The sequence below is a fragment of the Symphalangus syndactylus genome, chromosome 4 (genome assembly GCF_028878055.3).
Source record: "Symphalangus syndactylus isolate Jambi chromosome 4, NHGRI_mSymSyn1-v2.1_pri, whole genome shotgun sequence".
Lineage (NCBI taxonomy): Eukaryota > Metazoa > Chordata > Mammalia > Primates > Hylobatidae > Symphalangus > Symphalangus syndactylus.
In genome coordinates this window covers 79,366,921-79,391,711 of record NC_072426.2, presented here as the reverse complement: position 1 = coordinate 79,391,711, position 24,791 = coordinate 79,366,921, and the positions used below count along the sequence as shown (strand labels likewise).

Below are 24,791 nucleotides of genomic sequence, written 5' to 3'. Positions count from 1 at the left end.
TATTGTCTTACATCATCTGCAACTTAGACAATTCTGCTGGTTTTAAGGTGGAAACAGCTGCCAGTCTCTGTATCCCTGGGATTCCTCTACACCTGCCAGACAGTTGGTGAGACAATCCCATGAATTACTTTACATCTATCAAACATCTGTCCTACAAAGAATTGGGCAAAGTGAATAGCTGAGTAAAGATTAAAGGTGAGCTGTGAGGTGTTGTTACCTCAGAGGGTGCTCTGCAGAACAGTATGTCTGTGAGCTACTTGAACTCTTTACATCGAAACAAAAGGAAACAACTTTATATAAATAAGCAAGTTTATTCTTGTCTGAAGGGTATCGGATTGCAGAACACTGCCAGATCTGATACTGATCTGAACACTGCCAAACTCAAGTATGTTTTCAAAAACAAATGGCTATTGAACATGATGTTTTACAGATTCTGCTTCCTTTCTCCCAAACTCTGCGCTCTCAAGTATTTCAAGAGTGAACCTTCCTCCCAGGGTTCAACTGCGTAGGAATCAGAGACCTCTGAAACAACATGGCAAGTCCTCTACTTCCTGTCCCCTTTCCTGCTAAGCTGCTGACCTGCTGACACTCATCTATGCCACATGCCCTCCTGGGTGAGTTTGAGAATTCTTTATTCCCACTGATGCCAACTCCTCCCTCAGTGCAATTGATCCCATGTCACTTTTGCAGCACACTGTTCCCACAATCACCTCTTTCTGAAGATTTTCTTCCTCTCTACCAGAAATTTCCTTCAAATTGTGTTTCCTTTGTCCCCATCCCACTCCCCACTCCTCTCCAACTGTGTCCTCTCACTGGTGCTCACAGCACCATCCCCTCATACCATCTCCTCATCTTCCATCTCTCCTTCAGCTACACTGCCTGCCCCTGCTGACACGACTCTCCCAAGCCTCCTCTTGCCAACAGGCACTTGTCTCTTGTGTCTTCACGCTGACAAACTAAAGCTCTGCATACATTGCCATTTACCTAGGTGTTGGGGCCAAATACCTGCATTTCAGTTCCCCTGCTCCAATCTGTGTGCAATGCCTCTTACGTCAACTTTCACTGGTGGTCTGCATGGTTTGATGGTGACCCACAGTCCGTCACTGCTCACCTGTATTACCCTAGTTGTTTCTTAACCCTCTTCGCTGCCTCCACTCTGCCTCCCAACTATGGCTTACTGTCCCCAAAGCAGCCAGCATAACCTCTTCATTTAGAGCATGGCACTCCCCTGCTCAAGATCTACCACGAGCTTCCCATCAAACTGGAGTAAAACCTTAACTTCTTCCTACGGCCTACAAGCCAAAAGGCCCTGTGAGCTATGGTACTGCCTGAGGGGCCTCATCTCCAGTGTTTCCCTCGTTCTTCACTCTGACTATGCTGGTCACCTTGCTGTTTGTTCCTCAAACACACGAAACGCATTTCTGTCTGTCTTGGCAGTCATCCTGCTGCCTGTAATGTCAGCACTCTTTCCCGTCATTCCTTCAGTCAGGTCACGGTTCAAATGTCAGCTCTCTACAGGGGCTCTTCCTTATCTACCTAAAATAGCCCCCAATCACTCTGTATCCCTTTATCCTGCTTCCTCTTCCTGCTGTTTCATACTACCTGAGAAAATACTTAAGTTCCATCTTCCTAGAATATAAGCTCATAAAAGCAAGAACTGTGTTCCACCTGTCCTCTCCTCTACCCCAGCACTTAGAAGAGCGGCACAGGGTCAGCATCCAGTGAGTGTTCACGAATCAGTCACTGCTTGGCAGCATTCAGCACTGTGACTACAGCTTCTCCTATCTGGAACGCTTTCTCCTTTTATTATCCTCTTCTGCTTTTCCTCTTCCCACTCTAGTAGCCACTCCTCTGGGGTCTTGTCCCTTAAATGATAACAGTCTTTACCGACCTAATTTCTGTCCATTTTATCTGTTTTTGGGACACGATCTCACTCAGTTGCTCAGGCTAGAGTGCAGCCTCCACTTCCTGGGCTCAAGTGATCTTCCTGCCTCAGCCTGCCATGTGCCTGGTGCCACAGACATGTGCCATCATGTCCAGCTAATTTCTTAATTTTTTTTTTTTTTTGTAGAAATGGGTCTCACTTTATTGTCCAGTCTGGTCTTGAACTCCTAAACTTGAGCAATCCTTTCAACTTGGCCTCCCAAAGTGCTGGCATTACAGGCATGAGATACCATACCTGGCTTTACTTTTTGTTTTCTCAAGATACAGGGTCTCGGCTGGGCGCAGTGGCTTACACTTGTAATGCCAGCACTTTGGGAGGCTGAGGCGGGCGGATCACGAGGTTAGGAGATTGAGATCATCCTGGCTAACACAGTGAAACCCCGTCTCTACTAAGAATACAAAAAATTAGCCGGGCGTTGTGGCGGGTGCCTGTAGTCGCAGCTACTCGGGAGGCTGAGGCAGGAGAATGGCGTAAACCTGGGAGGCAGAGCTTGTAGTGAGCCAAGATCGCGCCACTGCACTCCAGCCTGGGCGACAGAGCGCGGCTCCCTCTCAAAAAAAAAAAAAAAAAAAAAAAAAAAATACAGGGTCTCATCATCTGGCCCAGGCTGGACTCAAACTGCTGGGCTCAAGTAATTCCCCCACCTCAGCCTCCCAAGTAGCTAGGACTAAAGGCATGAAACCACCATGCCCGGCTTGTCCAATTTCATTCTACACACTTTCTTGGTATTTAAACAGCTGCTGTTGCTCTTCATTCTGTAGCTCTACATCAGATTCATGCTCTAGTCCTGTATATCAAAATGATGACTAGACTCTGCTACTCTGCTCTCTCAAAGGCACATCAAGCTTAGCCCACGTACAAAACTCTCCCTTTTCCAATCCAGCTTTCCCTCCTGCATCACCTATCTCTCTACATCTGGAAGCACCACTCCTGCTTCCCTGTAGCATGTGCTAAGAGTTCCAAATGACTTGCAGCTCCTCGAGAAGGCCTGTATCTGGTCCAGTGCCCTTTGAGGGCTTTGATTCAAGTGCACAGCAGGAGTCTTCTCCCCTAGACTCTAACTGGATGTTAAAGAAGTATTGACCTAAGTATTTTTTCATTCCTGGTCATGCAGTTGAGTTTCCTCTATAGGTTTGCTGTGGGGAGGAGTAAGACTATTTTTAACAATTTGAACAGAATTTATTATTTAAAATGATAGGTTTACAAAAGGAATTTGTAGGGATAATGTAAATGTAATGACACGGCTATGGTTTGGTAGACCAACTGGAACCACATTCCTGGGCAACTTCATGAGCAGGCACAGATGACCAGCAGGGATAAACACACATCATCCAAGGAACAAAGAATTGAGGGCAGCAGCTGTCAATGACAACATGCATCAGAATTGCCTGGAGATATACCCTGGGACTCAGCTTAGACCTACACTGGCATCCCTTCCTGCCCATCGGCCAGATGGTTTTGTTACTGCTCCCCATTCCAAGCCCTCCACATACCCTGGATGTGTGTGCACTGTGTGTGCATGTATTTATGGATGTGTTGGGGGAGAAATCAGAAATCCCTCCTGCTGCCTTTAATAGCAATTGTTCTGTGATGAGAAAAGCAATTGTGACATTTTAAGCCATAATGATGATTCAACTAAAATGTGTGTATTTGCTTTCAAAAGTTTCTCTTAAAATTCTGAGATAATTTCAGAAACCTACTGTATTAGAAAACAGGACCATACCACCCTGTTTATAAGAAGAATTTCTAAAGCTGCTTTATAAATAAAAAATATCTTACCAAACTTACGATTGCAAATTCAGCTGTTAGCCTCATGGCTTTAAACAGAGTATGAACAAATCTGAAAATCAATTTGTGTTCAGGACCATACTTAAAATATTCCTCCAAAACCTCTTTTCACTGAAAGAAGAAAGGATGCAATGTAAGTATCCATTGAAGGAAAAACCTGAGGTGCTCTTAAGACAGCAGTGTTCACATTTGTGCCCATGTGTCACTTATGATAATTTTGATTGGTGAGATGTCTTTTAGTTTTTTACAATATGAACAGTAGGATCTTGAAATACCATAATGATTTAATACTCATCAACATTCACTTAAAATACCTATTTATGGTATTTCTGAGCTTAAGCTCAGAAAATGTTTATATTCTTTTTTACCCTTTCCCTCACATAATTCCATCCAAATGTAAGCTACTAGTAGGCTTTAATGTCTTACTGACTGTATGTCATTGTTCTCTGCAATAAACTTTGAAAAAATATAGTTTCCTGTAACCAGGAGGCTCTAAGCCTGTGCTGATAAACACAATAGTCACTAGCCACATGTGTCTATTATGTACCTAAGGAAGTACATTTTTAAATTTTTACACCATGTAAGTTGATATAAACAAATTATTTATTTTTTGTTTGTTTGTTTGATTTTTTGAGACAGATTTTCGCTCTTGTTGCCCAGGCTGGAATGCAATGATGTGATCTTGGCACACTGCAAACTCCGCCTCCTGGGTTCAGGTGATTCTTCTATCTCAGCCTCCTGAGTAGCTGGGATTACAGGCACATACCACCATGCCCGGCTAATTTTTATATTTTTAGTAGAGACAGGGTTTCATCATATTGGCCAGGCTGGTCTCAAACTCCTGACCTCCGGTGATCCGCCCACCTCAGCCTCCCAAAGTGCTGTGATTACAAAGTTGTGAGCCACCGCAACCAGTGAACTTAAATTATTTTTAACCGTCTTCATAAAAATCATGAAGTTTGTTAAAAGTATTTACATATACTTATATTGCTTGATACTATTAACAATTATCTTTTAAAAAGATATGTTTTCTGTTACTTGGATAGTATATTTACTCACATTAGCTCACTAATCAAACATACCTGCAGATCAGTTCTTATTCCAGCACGTTCTTTTTACAACACTTTTAAAATAAGATGACTAGATGCCACATGAAATGGGGAACAAGACTTAAAGAAAGACGCCTTTGACTGCGGGTATGAAACAGATACAAATCTATGATGAAAATACAGACTCAGGCCGGGCATGGTGGCTCACCCCTGTAATCTCAGCATTTTGGGAGGCCAAGGCGGGCAGATCATGAGGTCAGGAGATTGAGATCATCCTGGCTAACACGGTGAAATGCTGTCTCTACTAAAAATACAAAAAATTTGCCGGGTGTTGTGGCAGGCACCTGTAGTCCCAGCTACTCAGGAGGCTGAGGCAGGAGAATGGCATGAACCCGGGAGGCAGAGCTTGCAGTGAGCCGAGATCGCACCACTGCACTCCAGCCTGGGCAACAAAGTGAGACTCCGTCTCAAAAACAAAAATGAAAGAAAATACAAACTCAATAAAAGTGACACTTACTGGGCCGGGTGCGGTGGCTCACGCCTGTAATCCCAGCACTTTGGGAGGCTGAGGTCAGGAATTCAAAACCAGCCTGGCTAACATGGTGAAACCCCATCTCTACTAAAAATACAAAATTAGCCGGGTGTGGTGGTGGGCACCTGTAATCCCAGCTACTTGGGAGGCTGAGGCAGGAGAATCGCTTCAACCTGGGAAGCAAAGGTTCCAGTGAGCCAAGATGGCACCATTGCACTCCAACCTGGGCAACAAGAGTGAAACTGCACCTCCAAAAAAAAAAAAAAAAGTGACACTTACTGTAAGTGGGTGTAACCATTCATCAAATATGCCCAAAGATCTATCTGCATCTCTATAAAATAACAATGTGTATTACTTCAAAAACTGTTAATATCTTAGTATAATATCTGTTTAGTAAAATAATGCCTCCTATGTGCCTATGTGCTTTGGTGTTTACTTCACCAAAGCAAACAGCTTTTACAAATTCTCCATGATACTTACTTGCAGAGGGTTTCCTGACCTCTTCTTCCTCAGCACAGCATGCCCTGTACTGTAAAGTCTTTTATACCATAACCAGTCAGAACTGCCTGTAAGTATTGACCCTCCCTAACAGGCAATGGCAATAAACCAAACACACTTTCACTCCTCTAACCACACACTGAAACACAAGAGTGTTTTACAAAGCAGTAGTGGTGAGCAATAATCTCTTTAGAACTTTAATAAATGTAAATGTGATTCACTTTTGCTAGCTTCCTTTAATTTAAACTACTGACAATAATAAATACATCATGAGAATATACTACAGAGAACTAAAGAGAAACATCAGTTTCATTTAAAAATACAACTGGGCCAGCGCAGTGGCTCACACCTGTAAAATCCCAGCACTTTGAGAGGCCAAAACAGGCAGATCACTTGAGCTCCTTTAGGAGTTCAAGACCAGCCTGGGCAACATGACAAAACCCTGTCTCTACCAAAAATACAAAAAAATTATCCAGGCATGCTGACACACATCTGTGGTCCCAGCTACTCAGCAGACTGAGGTGAGAGGACTGCTTGAGCTGAGATCATGCCAGTGGACTCTAGCCAAGTGACAGAGTGAAACTCGGTCTAAAAAAAAGGTACAACTATCATTCTCAAAAATAAATGAAGCAGTTACTCATTCACAAGGAAATGTGTCACTCATGTCACAAGGAAAATAAGTATTTGTTTCCAATGATAAAATTTAAGCTTTCCTGAGGACTTTGAAAAACTTGTTCCTTCTACTGTAAGCTTGACAGCTTCGCAATACTTAAAGACGTTTTAAAATAAGATTGGTGGTTAAATTAAAAAAATGATTTTTGATACAATAAAACATAAACCAATATTTTCCAAATAACTAATGCATAATATTATAAATGCAAGTATGTGGGGAAAGAACCATTTATTGTGCAAGAAAGATCGGTGAGTACTGAAAATACATTTGCTAATATGTAAAATGCCACTGTAACTAAGAAACTAGCACTTGTGAAGTTTTGATTTAGTATTAAAGAATACCCACAACTGTCTTACAGCTTTAAAAATACACCTTTTACCAACTACATATTTGCATGAGGCTAGGTCATCTTATTGCTTCTTTAAAGCAAATTGCAAAGAAAGAGCTAGAGAATCCAGCTGTCTTCTATTAAGCTCAACACTACAGATTTTCAATAATATAAAGGCACGACACACTTTTTACTCAACTTTTTATCATAGAAAAGTTATATTTTCACCTAAAATTTTATGTTAACAACATTGTTCTTAAGGAATATTTTCTATTGTCACAACATGGGTCATGGGTTACTACTGACATCTAGTTGGTAAAGGCCATCAATGTGGCTAAATTTTCTGTAATGCACAGGACAGTCTTCACAACAAAGCATTATCTAGCTCATAATACCAATAGCGCTAAGACTGTGAAATCTAAACTAAAAATAGATTTTGAAAAAAATCTCAAGTTTATATTTCTATCAGAGTAAATATCAATATAATCAACATAAAATCATACTCATTGGGATACTCAATCATTTAAGAATTTAAAAAGTTGCAGGTGGAGCCAAGATGGCTGAATAGGAACAGCTCTGGTCTACAGCTCCCAGCCTGAGCGACACAGAAGATGGGTGATTTCTGCATTTCCGTTTGAGGTACCAGGTTCATCTCATTAGAGAGTGCCAAACAGTGGGTGCAGGACAGTCGGTACAGCGCACTGTGCGTGAGCCGAAGCAGGACAAGGCATTGCCTCACTTGGGAAGCGCAAGGGGTCAGGGAGTTCCCTTTCCTAGTCAAAGAAAGGGGTAACAGACAGCATCTGGAAAATTGGGTCAGTCCCACCCTAATACTGCGCTTTTCCAATGGGCCTGGAAAACGGCACACCAGGAGATTGTGTCCTGCACCTGGCTCGGAGTGTACTATGCCCACAGAGTCTTGCTGATTGCTAGCACAGCAGTCTGAGATCAAACTGCAAGGTGGCAGCAAGGCTGGGGGTGGGGCGCCCGCCATTGCCCAGGCTTACTTAGGTAAAGAAAGCAGCCAGGAAGCTCGAACTAGGTGGAGCCCACCACAGCTCAAGGAAGCCTGCCTGCCTCTATAGGCTCCACCTTTGGGGGCAGAGCACAGAAAAACAAAAATTCAGCAGGAACCTCTGCAGACTTAAATGTCCCTGTCTGACTGACAGCTTTGAAGAGAGTAGTGGTTCTCCCAGCACGCAGCTGGATATCTGAGAACAGACAGACTGCCTCCTAAAGTGGGTCCCTCACCCCCGAGCAGCCTAACTGGGAGGCACCCCCCAGTAGGGGCAGACTGACACCTCACACGGCCGGGTAATCCTCTGAGACAAAACTTCGGGAGGAATGATCAGACAGCAGCATTCGCGGTTCACGAAAATCCGCTGTTCTGCAGCCTCTGCTGCTGACACCCAGCCAAACAGGGTCTGGAGTGGACCTCTAGCAAACTCCAACAGACCTGCAGCTGAGGGTCCTGTCTGGTAGAAGGAAAACTAACAAACAGAAAGGACATCCACACCAAAAACCCATCCGTACATCACCATCATCAAAGACCAAAAGTAGATAAAACCACAAAGGTGGGGAAAAAACAGAGCAGAAAAACTGGAAACTCTAAAAAGCAGAGCACCTCTCCTCCTCCAAAGGAACGCAGTTCCTCACCAGCAATGGAACAAAGCTGGATGGAGAATGACTTTCACGGGTTGAGAGAAGAAGGCCTTCAGAAGATCAAACTACTCCGAGCTACGGGAGGAAATTCAAAACAATAGCAAAGAAGTTAAAAACTTTGAAAAAAAATTAGAAGAATGGATAACTAGAATAACCAATGGAGAGAAGGGCTTAAAGGAGCTCATGGAGCTGAAAGCCAAGTATCGAGAACTACACGAAGATTGCAGAAGTCTCGGTAGCCAACGCGATCAACTGGAAGAAAGGGTATCAGTGATGGAAGATGAAATGAATGAAATGAAGCGAGAAGGGAAGTTTAGAGAAAAAAGAATAAAAAGAAATGAACAAAGCCTCCAAGAAATTTGGGACTATGTGAAAAGACCCAACCTACATCTGATTGACGTACCTGAAAATGACGGGGAGAATGGAACCAAGTTGGAAAACACTCTGCAAGATATTATCCAGGAGAACTTCCCCAATCTAGCAAGGTAGGCCAACATTCAGATTCAGGAAATACAAAGAACACCAAAAAGATACTCCTTGAGAAGAGCAACTCCAAGACACATAATTGTCAGATTCACCAAAGTTGAAATGAAGGAAAAAATTTTAAGGGTGGCCAGAGAGAAAGGTCGGGTTACCCACAAAGGGAAGCCCATCAGACTAACAGCTGACCTCTTGGCAGAAACTCTACAAGCCAGAAGAGAGTGGGGGCCGATATTCAACATTCTTAAAGAAAAGAATTTTCAACCCAGAATTTCATATCCAGCCAAACTAAGCTTCACAAGTGAAGGAGAAATAAAATACTTTACAGACAAGCAAATGCTGAGTGATTTTGTCACCACCAGGCCTGCCCTAAAAGAGCTCCTGAAGGAAGCACTAAACATGGAAAGGAACAACCAGTACCAGCCCATACAAAAACACGTCAAATTGTAAAGCCCATCGAGGGTAGGAAGAAACTGCATCAACTAACGAGCAAAATAACCAACTAACATCATAATGACAGGATCAAATTCACACATAACAGTATTAACTTTAAATGTAAATGGGCTAAATGCTCCAATTAAAAGACACAAACTGGCAAGTTGGATAAGGAGTCAAGACCCATCAGTGTGCTGTATTCAGGAAACCCATATCACGTGCAGAGACACACATAGGCTCAAAATAAAGGGATGGAGGAAGATCCATCAAGCAAATGGAAAACAAAAAAAGGCAGGGGTTGCAATCCTAGTCTCTGATAAAAGAAACTTTAAACCATCAAAGATCAAAAGAGACAAAGAATGCCATTACATAATGGTAAAGGGATCAATTCGACAAGAAGAGCTAACTATCCTAAATATATATGCACCCAACACAGGAGCACCCAGATTCATAAAGCAAGTCCTGAGTGACCTACAAAGGGACTTAAACTCCCACACAATAATAATGGGAGATTTTAACACCCCACTGTCAACATTAGACAGATCAACGAGACAGAAAGTTAACAAGGATATCCAGGAATTGAACTCAGCTCTGCACAAAGTGGACCTAATAGACATCTACAGAACGCTCCACCCCAAATCAATAGAATATACATTTTTTTCAGCACCACACCACACCTATTCCAAAACTGACCACATAGTTGGAAGTAAAGCTCTCCTCAGCAAATGTCAAAGAACAGAAATTATAACAAACTGTCTCTCAGACCACAGTGCAATCAAACTAGAACTCAGGATTAATAAACTCACTAAAAACTGCTCAACTACATGGAAACTGAACAACCTGCTGCTAAATGACTACTGGGTACATAATGAAATGAAGACAGAAATAAAGATGTTCTTTGAAACCAATGAGAACAAAGACACAACATACCAGAATCTCTGGGACACATTCAAAGCAGTGTGTAGAGGGAAATTTATAGCACTAAATTCCCACAAGAGAAAGCAGGAAAGATAAAAAATTGACACCCTAACATCACAATTAAAAGAACTAGAAAAGCAAGAGCAAACACATTCAAAAGCTAGCAGAAGGCTAGAAATAACTAAAATCAGAGCAGAACTGAAGGAAATAGAGACACAAAAAACACTTCAAAAAATTAATGAATCCAGGAGCTGGTTTTTTGAAAAGATCAACAAAATTGATAGACCACTAGCAAGACTAATAAAAAGGAAAAGAGAGAAGAATCAAATAGATGCAATAAAAAATGAAAAAGGGGATATCACCACCGATCCCACAGAAATACAATCTACCATCAGAGAATACTACAAACACCTCTATGCAAATAAACTAGAAAATCTAGAAGAAATGGATAAATTCCTCGACAAATACACCCTCCCAAGACTAAACCAGGAAGAAGTTGAATCTCTGAATAGACCAATAAAAGGCTCTGAAATTGTGGCAATAATCAATAGCTTACCAACCAAAAAGAGTCCAGGACCTGATGGATTCACAGCCGAATTCTACCAGAGGTACAGGGAGGAACTGGTACCATTCCTTCTGAAACTATTCCCATCGATAGAAAAAGAAGGAATCCTCCCTAACACATTTTGTGAGGCCAGCATCATCCTGATACCAAAGCCTGGCAGAGACATAACCAAAAAAGTGAATTTCAGACCAATATCCTTGATGAACATTGATGCAAAAATCCTCAATAAAATACTGGCAAACCGAATCCAGCAGCACATCAAAAAGCTTATACACCATGATCAAGTGGGCTTCATCCCTGGGATGCAAGGCTGGTTCAACATACGCAAATCAATGAATGTAATCCAGCATATAAACAGAACCAAAGACAAAAACCACATGATTATCTCAATAGATGCAGAAAAGGCCTTTGACAAAATTCAACAACGCTTCATGCTAAAAACTCTCAATAAATTAGGTATTGATGGGATGTATCTCAAAATAATAAGAGCTATCTATGACAAGCCCATAGCCAGTATCATACTGAATGGGCAAAAACTGGAAGCACTCCCTTTGAAAACTGGCACAAGACAGGGATGCCCTCTCTAACCACTCCTATTCAACATAGTGCAGGAAGTTCTGGCCAGGGCAATCAGGCAGGAGAAGGAAATAAAGGGTATTGAATTAGGAAAAGAGGAAGTCAAATTGTCCCTGTTTGCAGATGACATGATTGTATATCTAGAAAACCCCATTGTCTCATCCCAAAATCTCCTTAAGCTGATTAGCAACTTCAGCAAAGTCTCAGGATACAAAATCAAGGTACAAAAATCACAAGCATTCTTGTACACTAATCACAGACAAACAGAGAGACAAATCATGAGTGAACTCCCATTCACAATTGCTTCAAAGAGAATAAAATACCTAGGAATCCAACTTAGAAGGGATGTGAAGGACCTCTTCAAGGAGAACTACAAACCACTGCTCAATGAAATAAAAGAGGATACAAACAAATGGAAGAACATTCCATGCTCATGGGTCGGAAGAATCAATATCGTGAAAATGGCCATACTGCCCAAGGTAATTTATAGATTCAATGCCATCCCCATCAAGCTACCAATGACTTTCTTCACAGAATTGGAAAAAACTACTTTAAAGTTCATATGGAACCAAAAAAGAGCCCGCATTGCCAAGTCAATCCTAAGTGAAAAGAACAAAGCTGGAGGCATCACGCTACCTGACTTCAAACTATACTACAAGGCTACAGTAACCAAAACAGCATGGTACTCGTACCACAACAGAGACATAGATCAATGGAACAGAACAGAGCCCTCAGAAATGATGCCGCATATCTACAACTATCTGATCTTTGACAAACCTGACAAAAACAAGAAATGGGGAAAGGATTCCCTATTTAATAAATGGTGCTGGGAAAACTGGCTAGCCATATGGAGAAAGCTGAAACTGGATCCCTTCCTTACACCTTATACAAAAATTAATTCAAGATGGATTAAAGACTTAAATGTTAGACCTAAAACCATTAAAATCCTACAAGAAAACCTAGGCAATACCATTCAGGACATAGGTGTGGGCAAGGACTTCATGTCTAAAACACCAAAAGCAATGGCAACAAAAGCCAAAATTGACAAATGGTATCTAATTAAACTAAAGAGCTTCTGCACAGCAAAAGAAACTACCATCCGAGTGAACAGGCAACATACAGAATGGGAGAAAATTTTTGCAACCTACTCATCTGACAAAGGGCTAATATCCAGAATCTACAATGAACTCAAACAAATTTACAAGAAAAAAACAAACAACCCCATCAAAAAGTGGGCAAAGGACATGAACAGACACTTCTCAGAAGAAGACATTTATGCAGCCAAAAAACACACGAAAAAATGCTCATCATCACTGGCCATCAGAGAAATGCAAATCAAAGCCACAGTGAGATACCATCTCACACCAGTTAGAATGGCCATCATTAAAAAATCAGGAAACAACAGGTGCTGGAGAGGATGTGGAGAAATAGGAACACTTTGACACTGTTGGTGGGACTGTAAACTAGTTCAACCATTGTGGAAGTCAGTGTGGCGATTCCTCAGGGATCTAGAACTAGAAATACCATTTGACCCAGCCATCCCATTACTGGGTATATACCCAAAGGACTATAAATCATGCTGCTATAAAGACACATGCACATGTATGTTTATTGCGGCACTATTCACAATAGCAAAGAGTTGGAACCAACCCAAATGTCCAACAACGATAGACTGGATTAAGAAAATGTGGCACATATACACCATGAAATACTATGCAGCCATAAAAAATGATGAGTTCATGTCCTTTGTAGGGACATGGACGAAACTGGGAAACATCATTCTCAGTAAACTATCACAGGGACAATAAACCAGACACCGCACGTTCTCACTCACAGGTGGGAACTGAACAATGAGAACTCATGGACACAGGAAGGGGAACATCACACTCCGAGGACTGTTGTGGGGTCGGGAGAGGGGGGAGGGACAGCATTAGGAGATATACCTAATGCTAAATGACGAGTTAATGGGTGCAGCAAAACAACACGGCACATGGATACATATGTAACAAACCTGCACATTGTGCACATGTACCCTAAAACCTAAAGTATAATAACAATAAAAAAAAGAATTAAAAAAGTCTCAAAGACCAAAGAAAACACAAATAATTTGCTTTGATATTTTAGTAGGCACAATACAGCTTATGATGTCTAGAGCTGTAACCTAACACTGAGCTTATATCATGCAAGTAATTACTAGAATAACAAGACAGGTTTAAAAAAGCTCATCTTTGCTTGATATGATAATATATTGCCAAGGTCACACTGTGGAAGGAAAAAAATATTCATAACAATAAATGTTATCATTTGTTAGGCTTGAAGACATTTTTTAAGAGGTGGGCAGAGAAAACTCTCCTACCAGCTCTGAAATTCAAATCTTATAGTTCAGAACAGTGTCATAAGGGCACTTTCTTATTTTTGTTTCTTGGCTTTCAGCAAAAATATGAGAACCAAAATGCAAGGCAGTATGCTTTTAGAAGACATGTTTCTGTTGATGATTATAATATATAAATCACAACATATTTCCCTGTTATATGCTCTTCTACCCACAAAATCTTTCATACCATGCAATTTGTTTTATGCATTTATCTATTTTTTGACCCAGAGTCTCACTCTGTCACCCAGACCGGAGTGCAGTGGTGCAATCTTGGCTCACCAAAACTTCCACTTCCCAGGTACAAGGGATTCCCATGCCTCACCCTCCCAAGTAGCTGGAACTACAGGTTTGCACCATTATGCCCATCTAATTTTTCTATTTTTAGTAGGGACAAGGTCTTGCCATGATGGCCAGGTTGGTCTCAAACTCCTGGCCTCAAGTGATCTGCCTGCCTTGGAACTCCAAAAGTGCTGGGATTACTGGCATGAGTCACCGCACACAGCTTCATGCAGTTTACATCTATGTGTGCATATGTTTAAGCCATACAGTAGTGTTTTCTTGTTAAGATGTTAGGCCCTGCATTTTAGTGTAGTTCACTATCTCCTACCACCCATTTTTAATTATTTCCCTAAAAATACATAATGAAAGTGCTTTATAACAAAATTATTTGAAATCACTTTTGCATAATTATTAAAAAATATATTAGTAAACATAAGGCACACAGGAAATCAATGATAGGTGCAGTGATCCTAAAATATGCAGTGCTGACAAGGCAGTATACCACAACACGGTGTAGTATGAATGGCAGCTACCTTCAATTAGTTTAACTGAAATATTTATCAACAGATACACCTCTTCAGATACATGTAACTGTATTCCTAAGTTACTCACAGATGCTGTGTATCACAAAACAAGAGGTTCTCTTACATAAGTTATGTACTTCCATTTGCCCTCAGCATCTAGAATGAGACTCAAAATAACTGAGGGAAAGAAAATCTGAATTTTAATAATAGGTCTATACAATATTACACTTTTTAAAAAGCCTGTAACATTAGCGTTTAAGATGGATATGTCTACAGTGCTTCGAGTAGTTTTCATCTCTAAAATCATTTTAAAATCACAGAATTTGAAGTTACATGCTGGAGAGGACCAGTGACCTTACATGACATTTAATCCAACATTCATTTTACAGATCAGGGAAACAAACCTTAAAACTGACTTGCCCAAGGTCCCACCAAATAGGAGCAGTTTCTTGTCCTAAACTAAAATTAAGCAGTGTCTCTCAAACTTTGCTGCACATTAAAATCAACTGAGGAGCTTTAATAACTGCTTCATTTTCAACATGAGACTTTTTAATTTAATTAATTAGCATTGGGTAGGACTTTGGGCATTAGGGTTGTTGTTAAAAATTTCCCTGGTGACTTCAAAGTGCAGCAAAGTTTGGAGTGATTGAGTTGGCATGAAAATCAGAATCTTCTGGGATGCTTTTCTTCACAAGAAGATGCCTCACATCCATTCCTATTTTCCTAAAGGGCTTCTCAGTGCCTAGAGATGGAGGGAAGGTTGAGGTGGGAAGATACAAATGTTTGCAGACATGTATTTTGAAAAAAAACCTTGCAAAAGTGATTGTAGTGAGTTCCATCTACCCCACTGACAACAGTGCACTACTAACCTGTAATAAGCATTTTTCAAAATCTTTTCTTGAAGCCAATTTGCCCTATTAATTTGCTCAATAAACCTTTATTTCACTAATAGTGAATATACCAAATGATAATTTCTCAAACTTGTTGATGGGAAATTAAAACTTACTTTACTTTCAAAAGTAGACTTCTAAAAATTAGAATAATGAGGAAAAAAGCATGAAATTTGTTTGAGCAAGAATAATGTTTAAAACTACTTTTAAATTGTGTGCTAACACATCAAAACTTTGAATTCAAAAGCAGCCAGGGATACAAACCAGAGTGATTTTTTTTTTTTTTTTTTTTTTTTGGTCAAGGATTTAGAGGTTTGGCTGAATGCAGACATTTAGTGATTACTCAATAGGTCCCAAAGCTCAGGACTTGAGACAGGGTTTGAATCCAGTTTTCACTGAAACACAATTTCATCTCTACTACTGTGATAAGGGAGAGAGGGAAGTGACATTATTATGAGCGTAAACTTGCCTCTTTGTTGTTGTAGTTATTGGTTTTAGAAACGGAGTTTCACTCTTGTTGCCCAGGCTGGAGTGCAATGGTGCGATCTAGGCTCACTGCAACCTCTGCCTCCTGGGTTCAAGCGATTCTCCTGCCTCAGCCTCCCAAATAGCTGGAATTACAGGTGCCTGCCATCATGCCCAGCTAATTTTTGTATTCTTAGTAGAGACAGGGTTTTGCCATGTTAGCCAGGCTGGTCTCAAACTCCTGATCTCAGGTGATTGGCCTGCCTTGGCCTCCCGAAGTGCTGGGGTTATAGGCGTGAGCCACCATGCCTGGCCGCCATGTTTTTTTAAATTATACTTTAAGTTCTGGGATACATGTGCAGAACGTGAAGGTTTGTTACATATGTATACATGTGCCATGGTGGTTTGCTGCACCCATCAACCCGGTATTTCTCCTAATGTTATCCCTCCCCTTGCCTCCAACTCCCCGACAGGCCCTGGTGTTTGATATTCCCCTTCCTGTGTCCATGTGCTCTCATTGTTCAACAACCACTTATGAGCGAGAACATGGCGGTGTTTGGTTTTCTGTTCCTGTGTTAGTTTGCTGAGAATGACAGTTTCCAGCTTCATCCATGTCCCTACAAAGGACATGAACTTATTCTTTCTTATGGCTGCATAGTATTCTATTGTGTATATGTGGCACATTTTCTTTATCCAGCCTATCATTGATGGGCATTTGGGTTGGTTCCAAGTTTTTGCTATTGTAAATAGTGCAGCAAAAAACATACATGTGCATGCGTCTTTATAGTAGAATGCCTTATAATCCTTTGGTTATATACTCAGTAATGGGATTGCTGGGTCAAATGGTATTTCTGGTTCTAGATCCTTGAGGAATCACCACACTGTCTCCACAATGGTTGAACTAATTTACACTCTCACCAGCAGTGTAAAAGCATTTCTATTTCTCCACATCCTCTCCAGCATCTGTTGTTTCCTGACTTTTTAATGCTCGCCATTCTAACTGGCATGAGATGGTATGTCATCGTGGTTTTGATTTGCATTTCTCTAATGACCAGTGATAATGAGCTTTTTTTCATAAGTTTGTTGGCCACATAAATGCCTTCTTTTGAGAAGTGTCCGTTCATATCCTTCACCCACTTTTTGATGGGTTTGTTTTTTTCTTGTAAATTGGTTTAAGTTCCTTGCAGACTGGATACTAGGCCTTTGTCAGAAGACATTAATATTCTAAATTAGCACTTTCCAAACTGTGTTCTAAAAATCAATACTCATAATCCAAGGAGGTGATGATGATGTACACTGGACAAACCCAATGGAGCTTGTGGTGGTGTTGGTTGTTGTTCCTTTTAAAATAAACTTCATCTCAGGGTGCTCTCAAAGCGCATCTTTGTGGCCCATGAGGTTCTCACGCACAATGGGAGAAAATCAAATGCAGATACACTGTGGTGCCAGAAGAGAAAAAGCTGTTCCTTCTTCCAAGACTAATGTCCAAAGTAGTACACATTAATTTAGTCCTGCAATGCACTGAAAAACTAATATTTCACAAAAATCATTCAATAAAGTGAACCTATCCTTCTCGTTGTGTTCAACATTGTCTTAAGGCATAAAGGCATCAAATAAATAGCTACACTTTTTCGGGGATTGCTTATTTGCTGATTTTTTCCTTCCACCATGATGTCTAAGATTAAAAGAGAAATTGATACTTAATATTTAGAATCTAACATATAGTTGACTCCAATTTCTTAAAATGATTGCTGAAGAGGACAGCCAAATGGCTGAAATAATTTTTGAATAAAGGAGTCTATCCCTTGGCATTATAGTCGTACTCACGATTTTAGTGTAATTGTAAGATGAGGCTGGCTGGCTGTGCTGTCATCAAGGAATATTGTTGAACATGAACTGTATTGTTGAGTAAAATGCTCAGTAGATACCTGAAGGGGAAGGGAAGTATAAGATAAACTTATCAAAGTATATTTTTTCATTGGTTAAAATGTCAAATTTTTCAAAGCACTAGGATATTTCTTACACTCCATGAATTGCCTGAGTGTGGTATCATGTGCACTCTATAGAAAACCCATTGGAGGCTCTTAACTTCCACAGAGGATGTTTGAGATATGGATTATAAAATACTACCCTTAATATGGTACCTATCATCAAATCTAACAAGGATTTTATGAATTCCCTTTATAAATGATGAGAAAAGTTTAAAATAAGATTTCTTTTTTTATAGTGACATAAAACTGCTGAGAATTTCTATTTCTGTAAATTATTTACTACAGTAAAATGTAATTTATTGAGTAATATTGGTATTAGACCATTTTACTGCAATGAATACAAGACTAAGACTAATGTGTTTACTAAGTTACTAATCCTAAATGTATTATTTCAGGCGATATTGTGACAAAACAAGTGTTTCAGATTCAGAGGCTCGTGTACCAGGGCTGCTAGGCCACCAACAAGTGGGGAAGACATAGGTTTCTCTAGTCCTGTTTTCTTATGTGGAGGATAAAAAGAGTATCACTTAAATATTCTCTCACACCCTGAAAACAAATGACGACTTAAAAAATTTAACTTTCACTTCATGTTTAAATAAGACTGCCATGACATGACTCAAATAAGACTCTCAGAGAATACTTTCCATTCATTTCAAAACTTGATTAATTTTATTCTATATATCATTTGACCTGCACCTAGGCATTTTCCTGCTCTACCCCTGTTCTCTGTCGGGAATAATGCTTTTCTCCTTCCTTGTTTCAACAAGCTTGACTCCATCTACCCTCTTGGATCTCTTTGCCAGTAGCCTCACCAAAACATGCTTTTGTGTACACTGATTACAAGATACTAATTCTAGCAGAGTATTCTCCTCATGAGAAAGTATGCCTCTCCATAAGAGTAAGGGAGAGTCCTAACTGTTCCTACCTCCAGCTGCTCAGCATAAAATTTTGAATAAATCAAAAAGTTCGAGTGTTTGACAAGTTAATTCAGTTATAATTTGGAAGGTAAGTCTTACTACATTTAATCACAGCAAGAACACTACTAACGGTTTACTGTTTATAGGTATTATTTAAGGTAGTCACAAAATAGAAACAAATCTAACTTCAGTCAGCATAAATCACAGAGTATGAAATTTTACAATCTTTAACAAGAAATGGAAGGATTTACTTAGTGGTTTTAAGGTTTAATGACAAAAGCTAGAAAATAATCATACCTCATATTTTAGTAAGTCAAAACCAAAGCCTTACCATCAAAGGTCCAGTACCCTTTGGACGCCAATGCCCAACCACTGACTTCTCCTGCTGTACCTGCTGCCTCTCATTTTAACCCATTAAAAACACTGAAGCTGTTTTCCTTGTAGAGGTCCTTCACCTCCTTGCTTAGTTATATTCCTAAGCTGGTTTATTTATTTATTTATTTTGCAGCTGTTGTAAAGGGGTTGAGTTCTTGGTTTGATTCTCAGCTTGGTCGCTGTTGGGGTATAAGAGAGCTACTGATTTGTGTACATTAATTTTACATCCTGAAACTTTTCTGAAGTCATTTATCAGTTCTAGGAGTTTTTTGGAGGAGTCTTTGGGGTTTTCTAGGTATACGATCATATCATCAGCAAAAGCAAACAGTGACAGTTTAACTTCCTATTTACTGATCTGGATGCCCTTTATTTCTTTCTCTTGTGTGATTGCTCTGGGTAGGTCTTCCAGTACTATATTGAATAGGAGTGGTGAGAGTGGGCATCCTTGCCTTGTTCCAGTTCTCAGGGGGAATGCTTTCAACTTTTGCCATTCAATATTATGTTGGCTGTGGGTTTGAAATGGATGGCTTTTATTACATTGAGGTATGTCCCTTGTATGCCAATTTTGCTGAGGGTTTTAATAATAAAAGCATGCTGGATTTTGTCAAATGCTTTTTCTGCGTCTATTGAGATGATCATGTGATTTTTGTTTTGAATTTTGTTTCTGTGATGTATCACATTTATTGACTTGCATATGTTAAACAATCCCTGTATCCCTTGTATGAAACCCACTTGATCATGGCAGATTATCTTTTTGATATGCCATTGGGAACTACAAAACATTGCTGAATGAAATTATGGATGACACAAACAAATGGAAAAATATCCCATGCTCATGAATGGGTAGAATCAATATTGTGAAAATGACCATGCTGCCAAAAGCAGTCTACAAATTCAATGCAATTCCTATCAAAATACCATCATCATTTTTCACAGAACTAGAAAAAACAATCCTAAAATATGGTACCAAACAAGACCCCATATAGCCAAAATGAAACTAAGCAAAGAAACAAAACTGGAGCCATCACATTATCTGACTTTGAACTATAAAATAAGACCATTGTCACCAAAACAGCATGGTACTGGTGTAAAAATAGTCACATACACCAATGGAACAGAATAGAAAACCCAGAAATAAACTCAAATACCTACAGCCAACTTATCTTCAACAAAGCCAACTAAAACATAAAGTGAAGAAGGTAAACCCTATTCAGCAAATGGTGCCAGGATAATAGGCAAAGCCACGTGCAGGAGAATGAAACTGGATCCTCAACTCTCACCTTACACAAAAATCAACTCAAGATGGATCAAGGACATAAATCTATGGCCTAAAACCACAAAAACTATAGAAGATAATATCAGAAAAACCTTCTAGACATTGGCTTAGGCAAAGACTTCATAACCAAGAACCCAAAAGCAAATGCAACAAAAACAAAGATAAACAGGGTGAGACTTAACTAAAGAGCTTCTGCACAGGAAAAGGAACAATCAGCAGAGTAAACAGACAACCCACAGAATGGGAGAAAATCTTCACAATCTATACATCTGACAAAGGACTAATATACAGAATCTACAAGGAACTCAAACAAATGGGCAAGAGAAAAAACAAACAATCCCATCAAAAAGTGGGCTAAGGAGATAAATACACAATTCTCAAAAGAAGGTATACCACTGGGCAACAAACATATGAAAAAAATGCTCAACATCACTAATGATCAGGAAAATGAAAATCAAAACCACAATGCCATACCACCTTACTCCTGCAAGAATGGCCATAATCAAAAAATCAAAAAATAATAGATGTTGGTGTGGATGTGGTGAAAACACTTCTCTACAATGCTGGTAAAAATTGAAACTAGTACAACCACTATGGAAAGCAGAGTGGAGATTCCTTAAAAAACTAAAAGGGGCCGGGCGCTGTGGCTCACGCCTGTAATCCCAGCACTTTGGGAGGCCGAGGCGGGCGGATCACGAGGTCAGGAGATCGAGACCATCCTGGCTAACACGGTAAAACCCCGTCTCTACTAAAAATACAAAAAATTAGCCGGGCGCTGTGGTGGGCACCTGTAGTCCCAGCTACTCGGGAGGCTGAGGCAGGAGAATGGCATGAACCCGGGAGGCGGAGCTTGCAGTGAGCCGAGATCGCGCCACTGCACTCTGGCCTGGGTGAAAGAGCAAGACTCCGTCTCAAAAAAAAAAAAAAAAAAAAAAACAACAAAACTAAAAGTAGACCTATCATTCAATCCAGCAATCCCACTACTGGGTATCTACCCGGAGGAAAAGAAATCATTATACAAAAAAGATACTTGTACATGTATGTTTGCAGCAGCACAATTTGCAATTATAAAAATATGGAATCAGCCCAAATGCCCATCAATCAACAAGTGGATTAAGAAATACCATTCAGCCATAATAAGGAATAAATTAATGGCATCCCCAGCAAACTAGATGGAATTGGAGACTATTATTCTAAGTGAAGTATCTCAGGAATGGAAAACTAAAGATCATATGTTTTCATTCATATGTGGGAGCTAAGCTATGAGGATGCAAACGCATAGAATGATACAATGGACTTTGGGGACACAAGGAAAAGGGTGGGATGGGGGTGAGGGATAAAAAACTACAAATTGGGTTCACTGGATACTGCTCAAGTGACAGGTACACCAAAATCTCACAAATCACCACTAAAGAATTTACTCATATAACCAAATACCACCTGTTTCCCCCAAAACCTATGGAAATAAAAATATATAAATAAATAAACTACAGCATTCTTCCCAGCAAATATAAAATAACATGAAAACTCAAGTTTATATTTTCCTCTCTCCTTTTTGGCAGGACAAATTTTAGATATGTTTTTAAATAATAACTTTTTTCTTTTTCTGAGACAGGGTCTCCCCTTGTTGCCTAGGCTGGAGTGAAGTGGTGCAGTTACAGTTAACTACAGCCTCAAACTCCTGAGCTCAAGCGATCCTCTGCCTCAGCCTCATGAGTAGGTAAAACTAAAGGCACATACTACCAAGCCTGGCTAATTTGTTATTTAATGTTTTTGTAGAGATGAGCTCTTGCTATGTTGACCAGGCTAAAAACAAACAAATTTTAATTAACTTAAATATTTCTAACACTTTGGGCATTCATGAAAACAGCTTCGTCTATGTTGTGAGGTAATGGGATAATATGGCAGTGAAAGTTTGAATAAAAATATTAAACAAGGCCTTAGGAGAAAAGTATAATATGCTTATTACAGATACATCACTAAAAAGTTGTCTGGGTTAATACCATTAGTTATATTGAAACTAAACTTTGATTCACATGTAAATATAGGTCCTAAATTTGGATTAAATATAATAGATTGACCACAAATTTATTTCCTCCGCCTCTGGAAGTCTCGTTAGTCATACATAAAATACAGGTTACACACAGGATCAAGAGAGAAGGTTGACAGAGATGATTTTTAATAAATGCTGGGACGTAAAAAGTACATAAAGGAGTGGTAAATAACACAGAAGCACAACTTTGGTCCCTATAGAAAGTGACTGGAAGAGAAGCAAGCCAGTTTGTCTTGCAGAACTAAAGGCAGGCTGTGAACTTACAGGCAAATTGAACTTTGGAAAATAGGGTAAAATGTAAAACAAAAGCCAGCGAGGTCAGAAAATCTGTGGTTAGAGCCCCAAGTCCACCTGTCCACCCATCCGATAAGAAACTCAGTTGTGTGTTCTCTGGATATACCAAATCTGAGAATTTCTAGGTTCAGAAATACCACGGCTTAAACCTGAGATATAAAGAAAACTGTACACCAAAAATAGAACTCCAACCTGCTTCCCCAACTCTGCTTTTGGAAAGCAAGTAGCCATTCTTTTACTTCTCAGGCAGAAAATTGGGAGATTCTTTCTCAGAACAAACTGAACTGGCTCAAATAAAGATCCCCAGATAATACACTGAAGTCCCAAAAATGAAAAGCTAGTTTGGCTTCCAAAACCTCACACTGAGTGCCACCAGTTAACAGAAGTCCTGCTTCCAAATAAAGCCAGGGACCATCACACATTGAAGGGAAGCCTTCAACAAGAGACATCAAAACAACAGAATAAAGGGATTCATGGACCAGTCAAAATCGGGAGCAAAACTTGGATGAAACTGGAAAACATCATTCTCAGTAAACTATCACAAGGACATAAAACCAAACACCGCATGTTCTCACTCATAGGTGGGAATTGAACAATGAGAACTCACGGACACAGGAAGGGCAACATCACACTCCGGGGACTGTTGTGGGGTGGGGGGAGGGGGGAGGGACAGCATTAGGAGACATACCTAATGCTAAATGACGAGTTAATGGGTGCAGCAAACCAACACGGCACATGGATACATATGTAACAAACCTGCACGTTGTGCACATGTACCCTAAAACCTAAAGTATAATAATAAAAAAATAAAAAATAAAAAAACTACAAAAAAAATCTGAAAACACTCTGAAAAAGATATAAAATTCAACAGAAATATTAGAGTAAAAAGTCACAGAAACTGAAAAATCGAAGGGGAAAAATTAAAAGCCAATGCAGGTATACTGGCCTAAGCAGCCAAGTGTCTAAATAACAAGACTATCAGAAAAAAAGGAGCAGAGAAAATAAAAAAATTCTCAAGAAGAGATAGTCTTCAGACTTAGTAGCCTCAATAAAATGAAAAGATTCCCACCAAGCTGTTATGAAATTTCAGAATCTCAGTGAGAGAGAATCTTCTAAAAAGCTTCCACAGAGACGTAAAACCTGGTTATAAATAATGTATCTCAACGGCAATAGAGTCAAGAACAACACTGTAATGAGAGCACAATTGTGAAATATCTTCAGAACCATAAAGTTTAGATTCAACCTAGAAGTTTACTCTGTATCAAAATGGAGGGATTTTAAGACTGGCCAGATCCCTAAACATCTCTGCCCGGGAAAATGTGCTCAGGTACAACTAGTGAGCATAACAGGACAGAAGGAAACAGAATCTAGGACTCAGGTGATCCCACACAAGATGGCAGTTATGTGAGATCCCAAAAGACTTTAAGGCGCTAGCACAGAAAAGCAGACCTCAAGCATATCTAGGGAAAGCCACTCTATATTGAACTCGGATGACTAAATGCCAAAGAAAGTTACCCCCAACCCCCGGCAAAAAAAAAAAAAAAGGAACATTTGTGTTTTAGCAGATGGAAAGTATCTTTGAAAGGCATGTAACACTTGGGGGGAAAACAGCTGTTAGAAAACAGGCAAATGAATATAGTCAGAAAATTAGCTTCAGGCTAAAAAAAAAAATTGATGTGAAAGCAAACAGACCAGCCAGGGGCTACTTATTGCATTTGGCTGGGTAAAGTAACATAGGCTAGGGAAAAAGAGATGATCCAGAAAAAGTGCCGAAATGCTCAGATTTCGGAACTGTTTCAGAGAAAGAATGAAGGACATATAATGCAGAGGCACAGTGAAAACATCATATGACTTAGCAGTGAATAGAATTTGCATAGTCATAATCATGTAAATATTACTGATTT

The 24,791-nt window shown here is 39.8% G+C and overlaps 1 protein-coding gene across 1 annotated transcript in view; it reads right to left on the bottom strand.

Annotated features, from left to right (window-relative positions):
* Positions 1–24,791, bottom strand: part of LOC129480819 (cyclin-Y-like protein 2) — a 44,048-nt gene that overhangs the window by 13,641 nt on the left and 5,616 nt on the right. Inside the window, 5 exon segments of the mRNA XM_055275193.2 lie at positions 954–962; positions 3,730–3,844; positions 5,594–5,645; positions 13,658–13,711; positions 17,809–17,909. Coding sequence (XP_055131168.1) covers positions 954–962; positions 3,730–3,844; positions 5,594–5,645; positions 13,658–13,711; positions 17,809–17,909 — 331 coding nt within the window.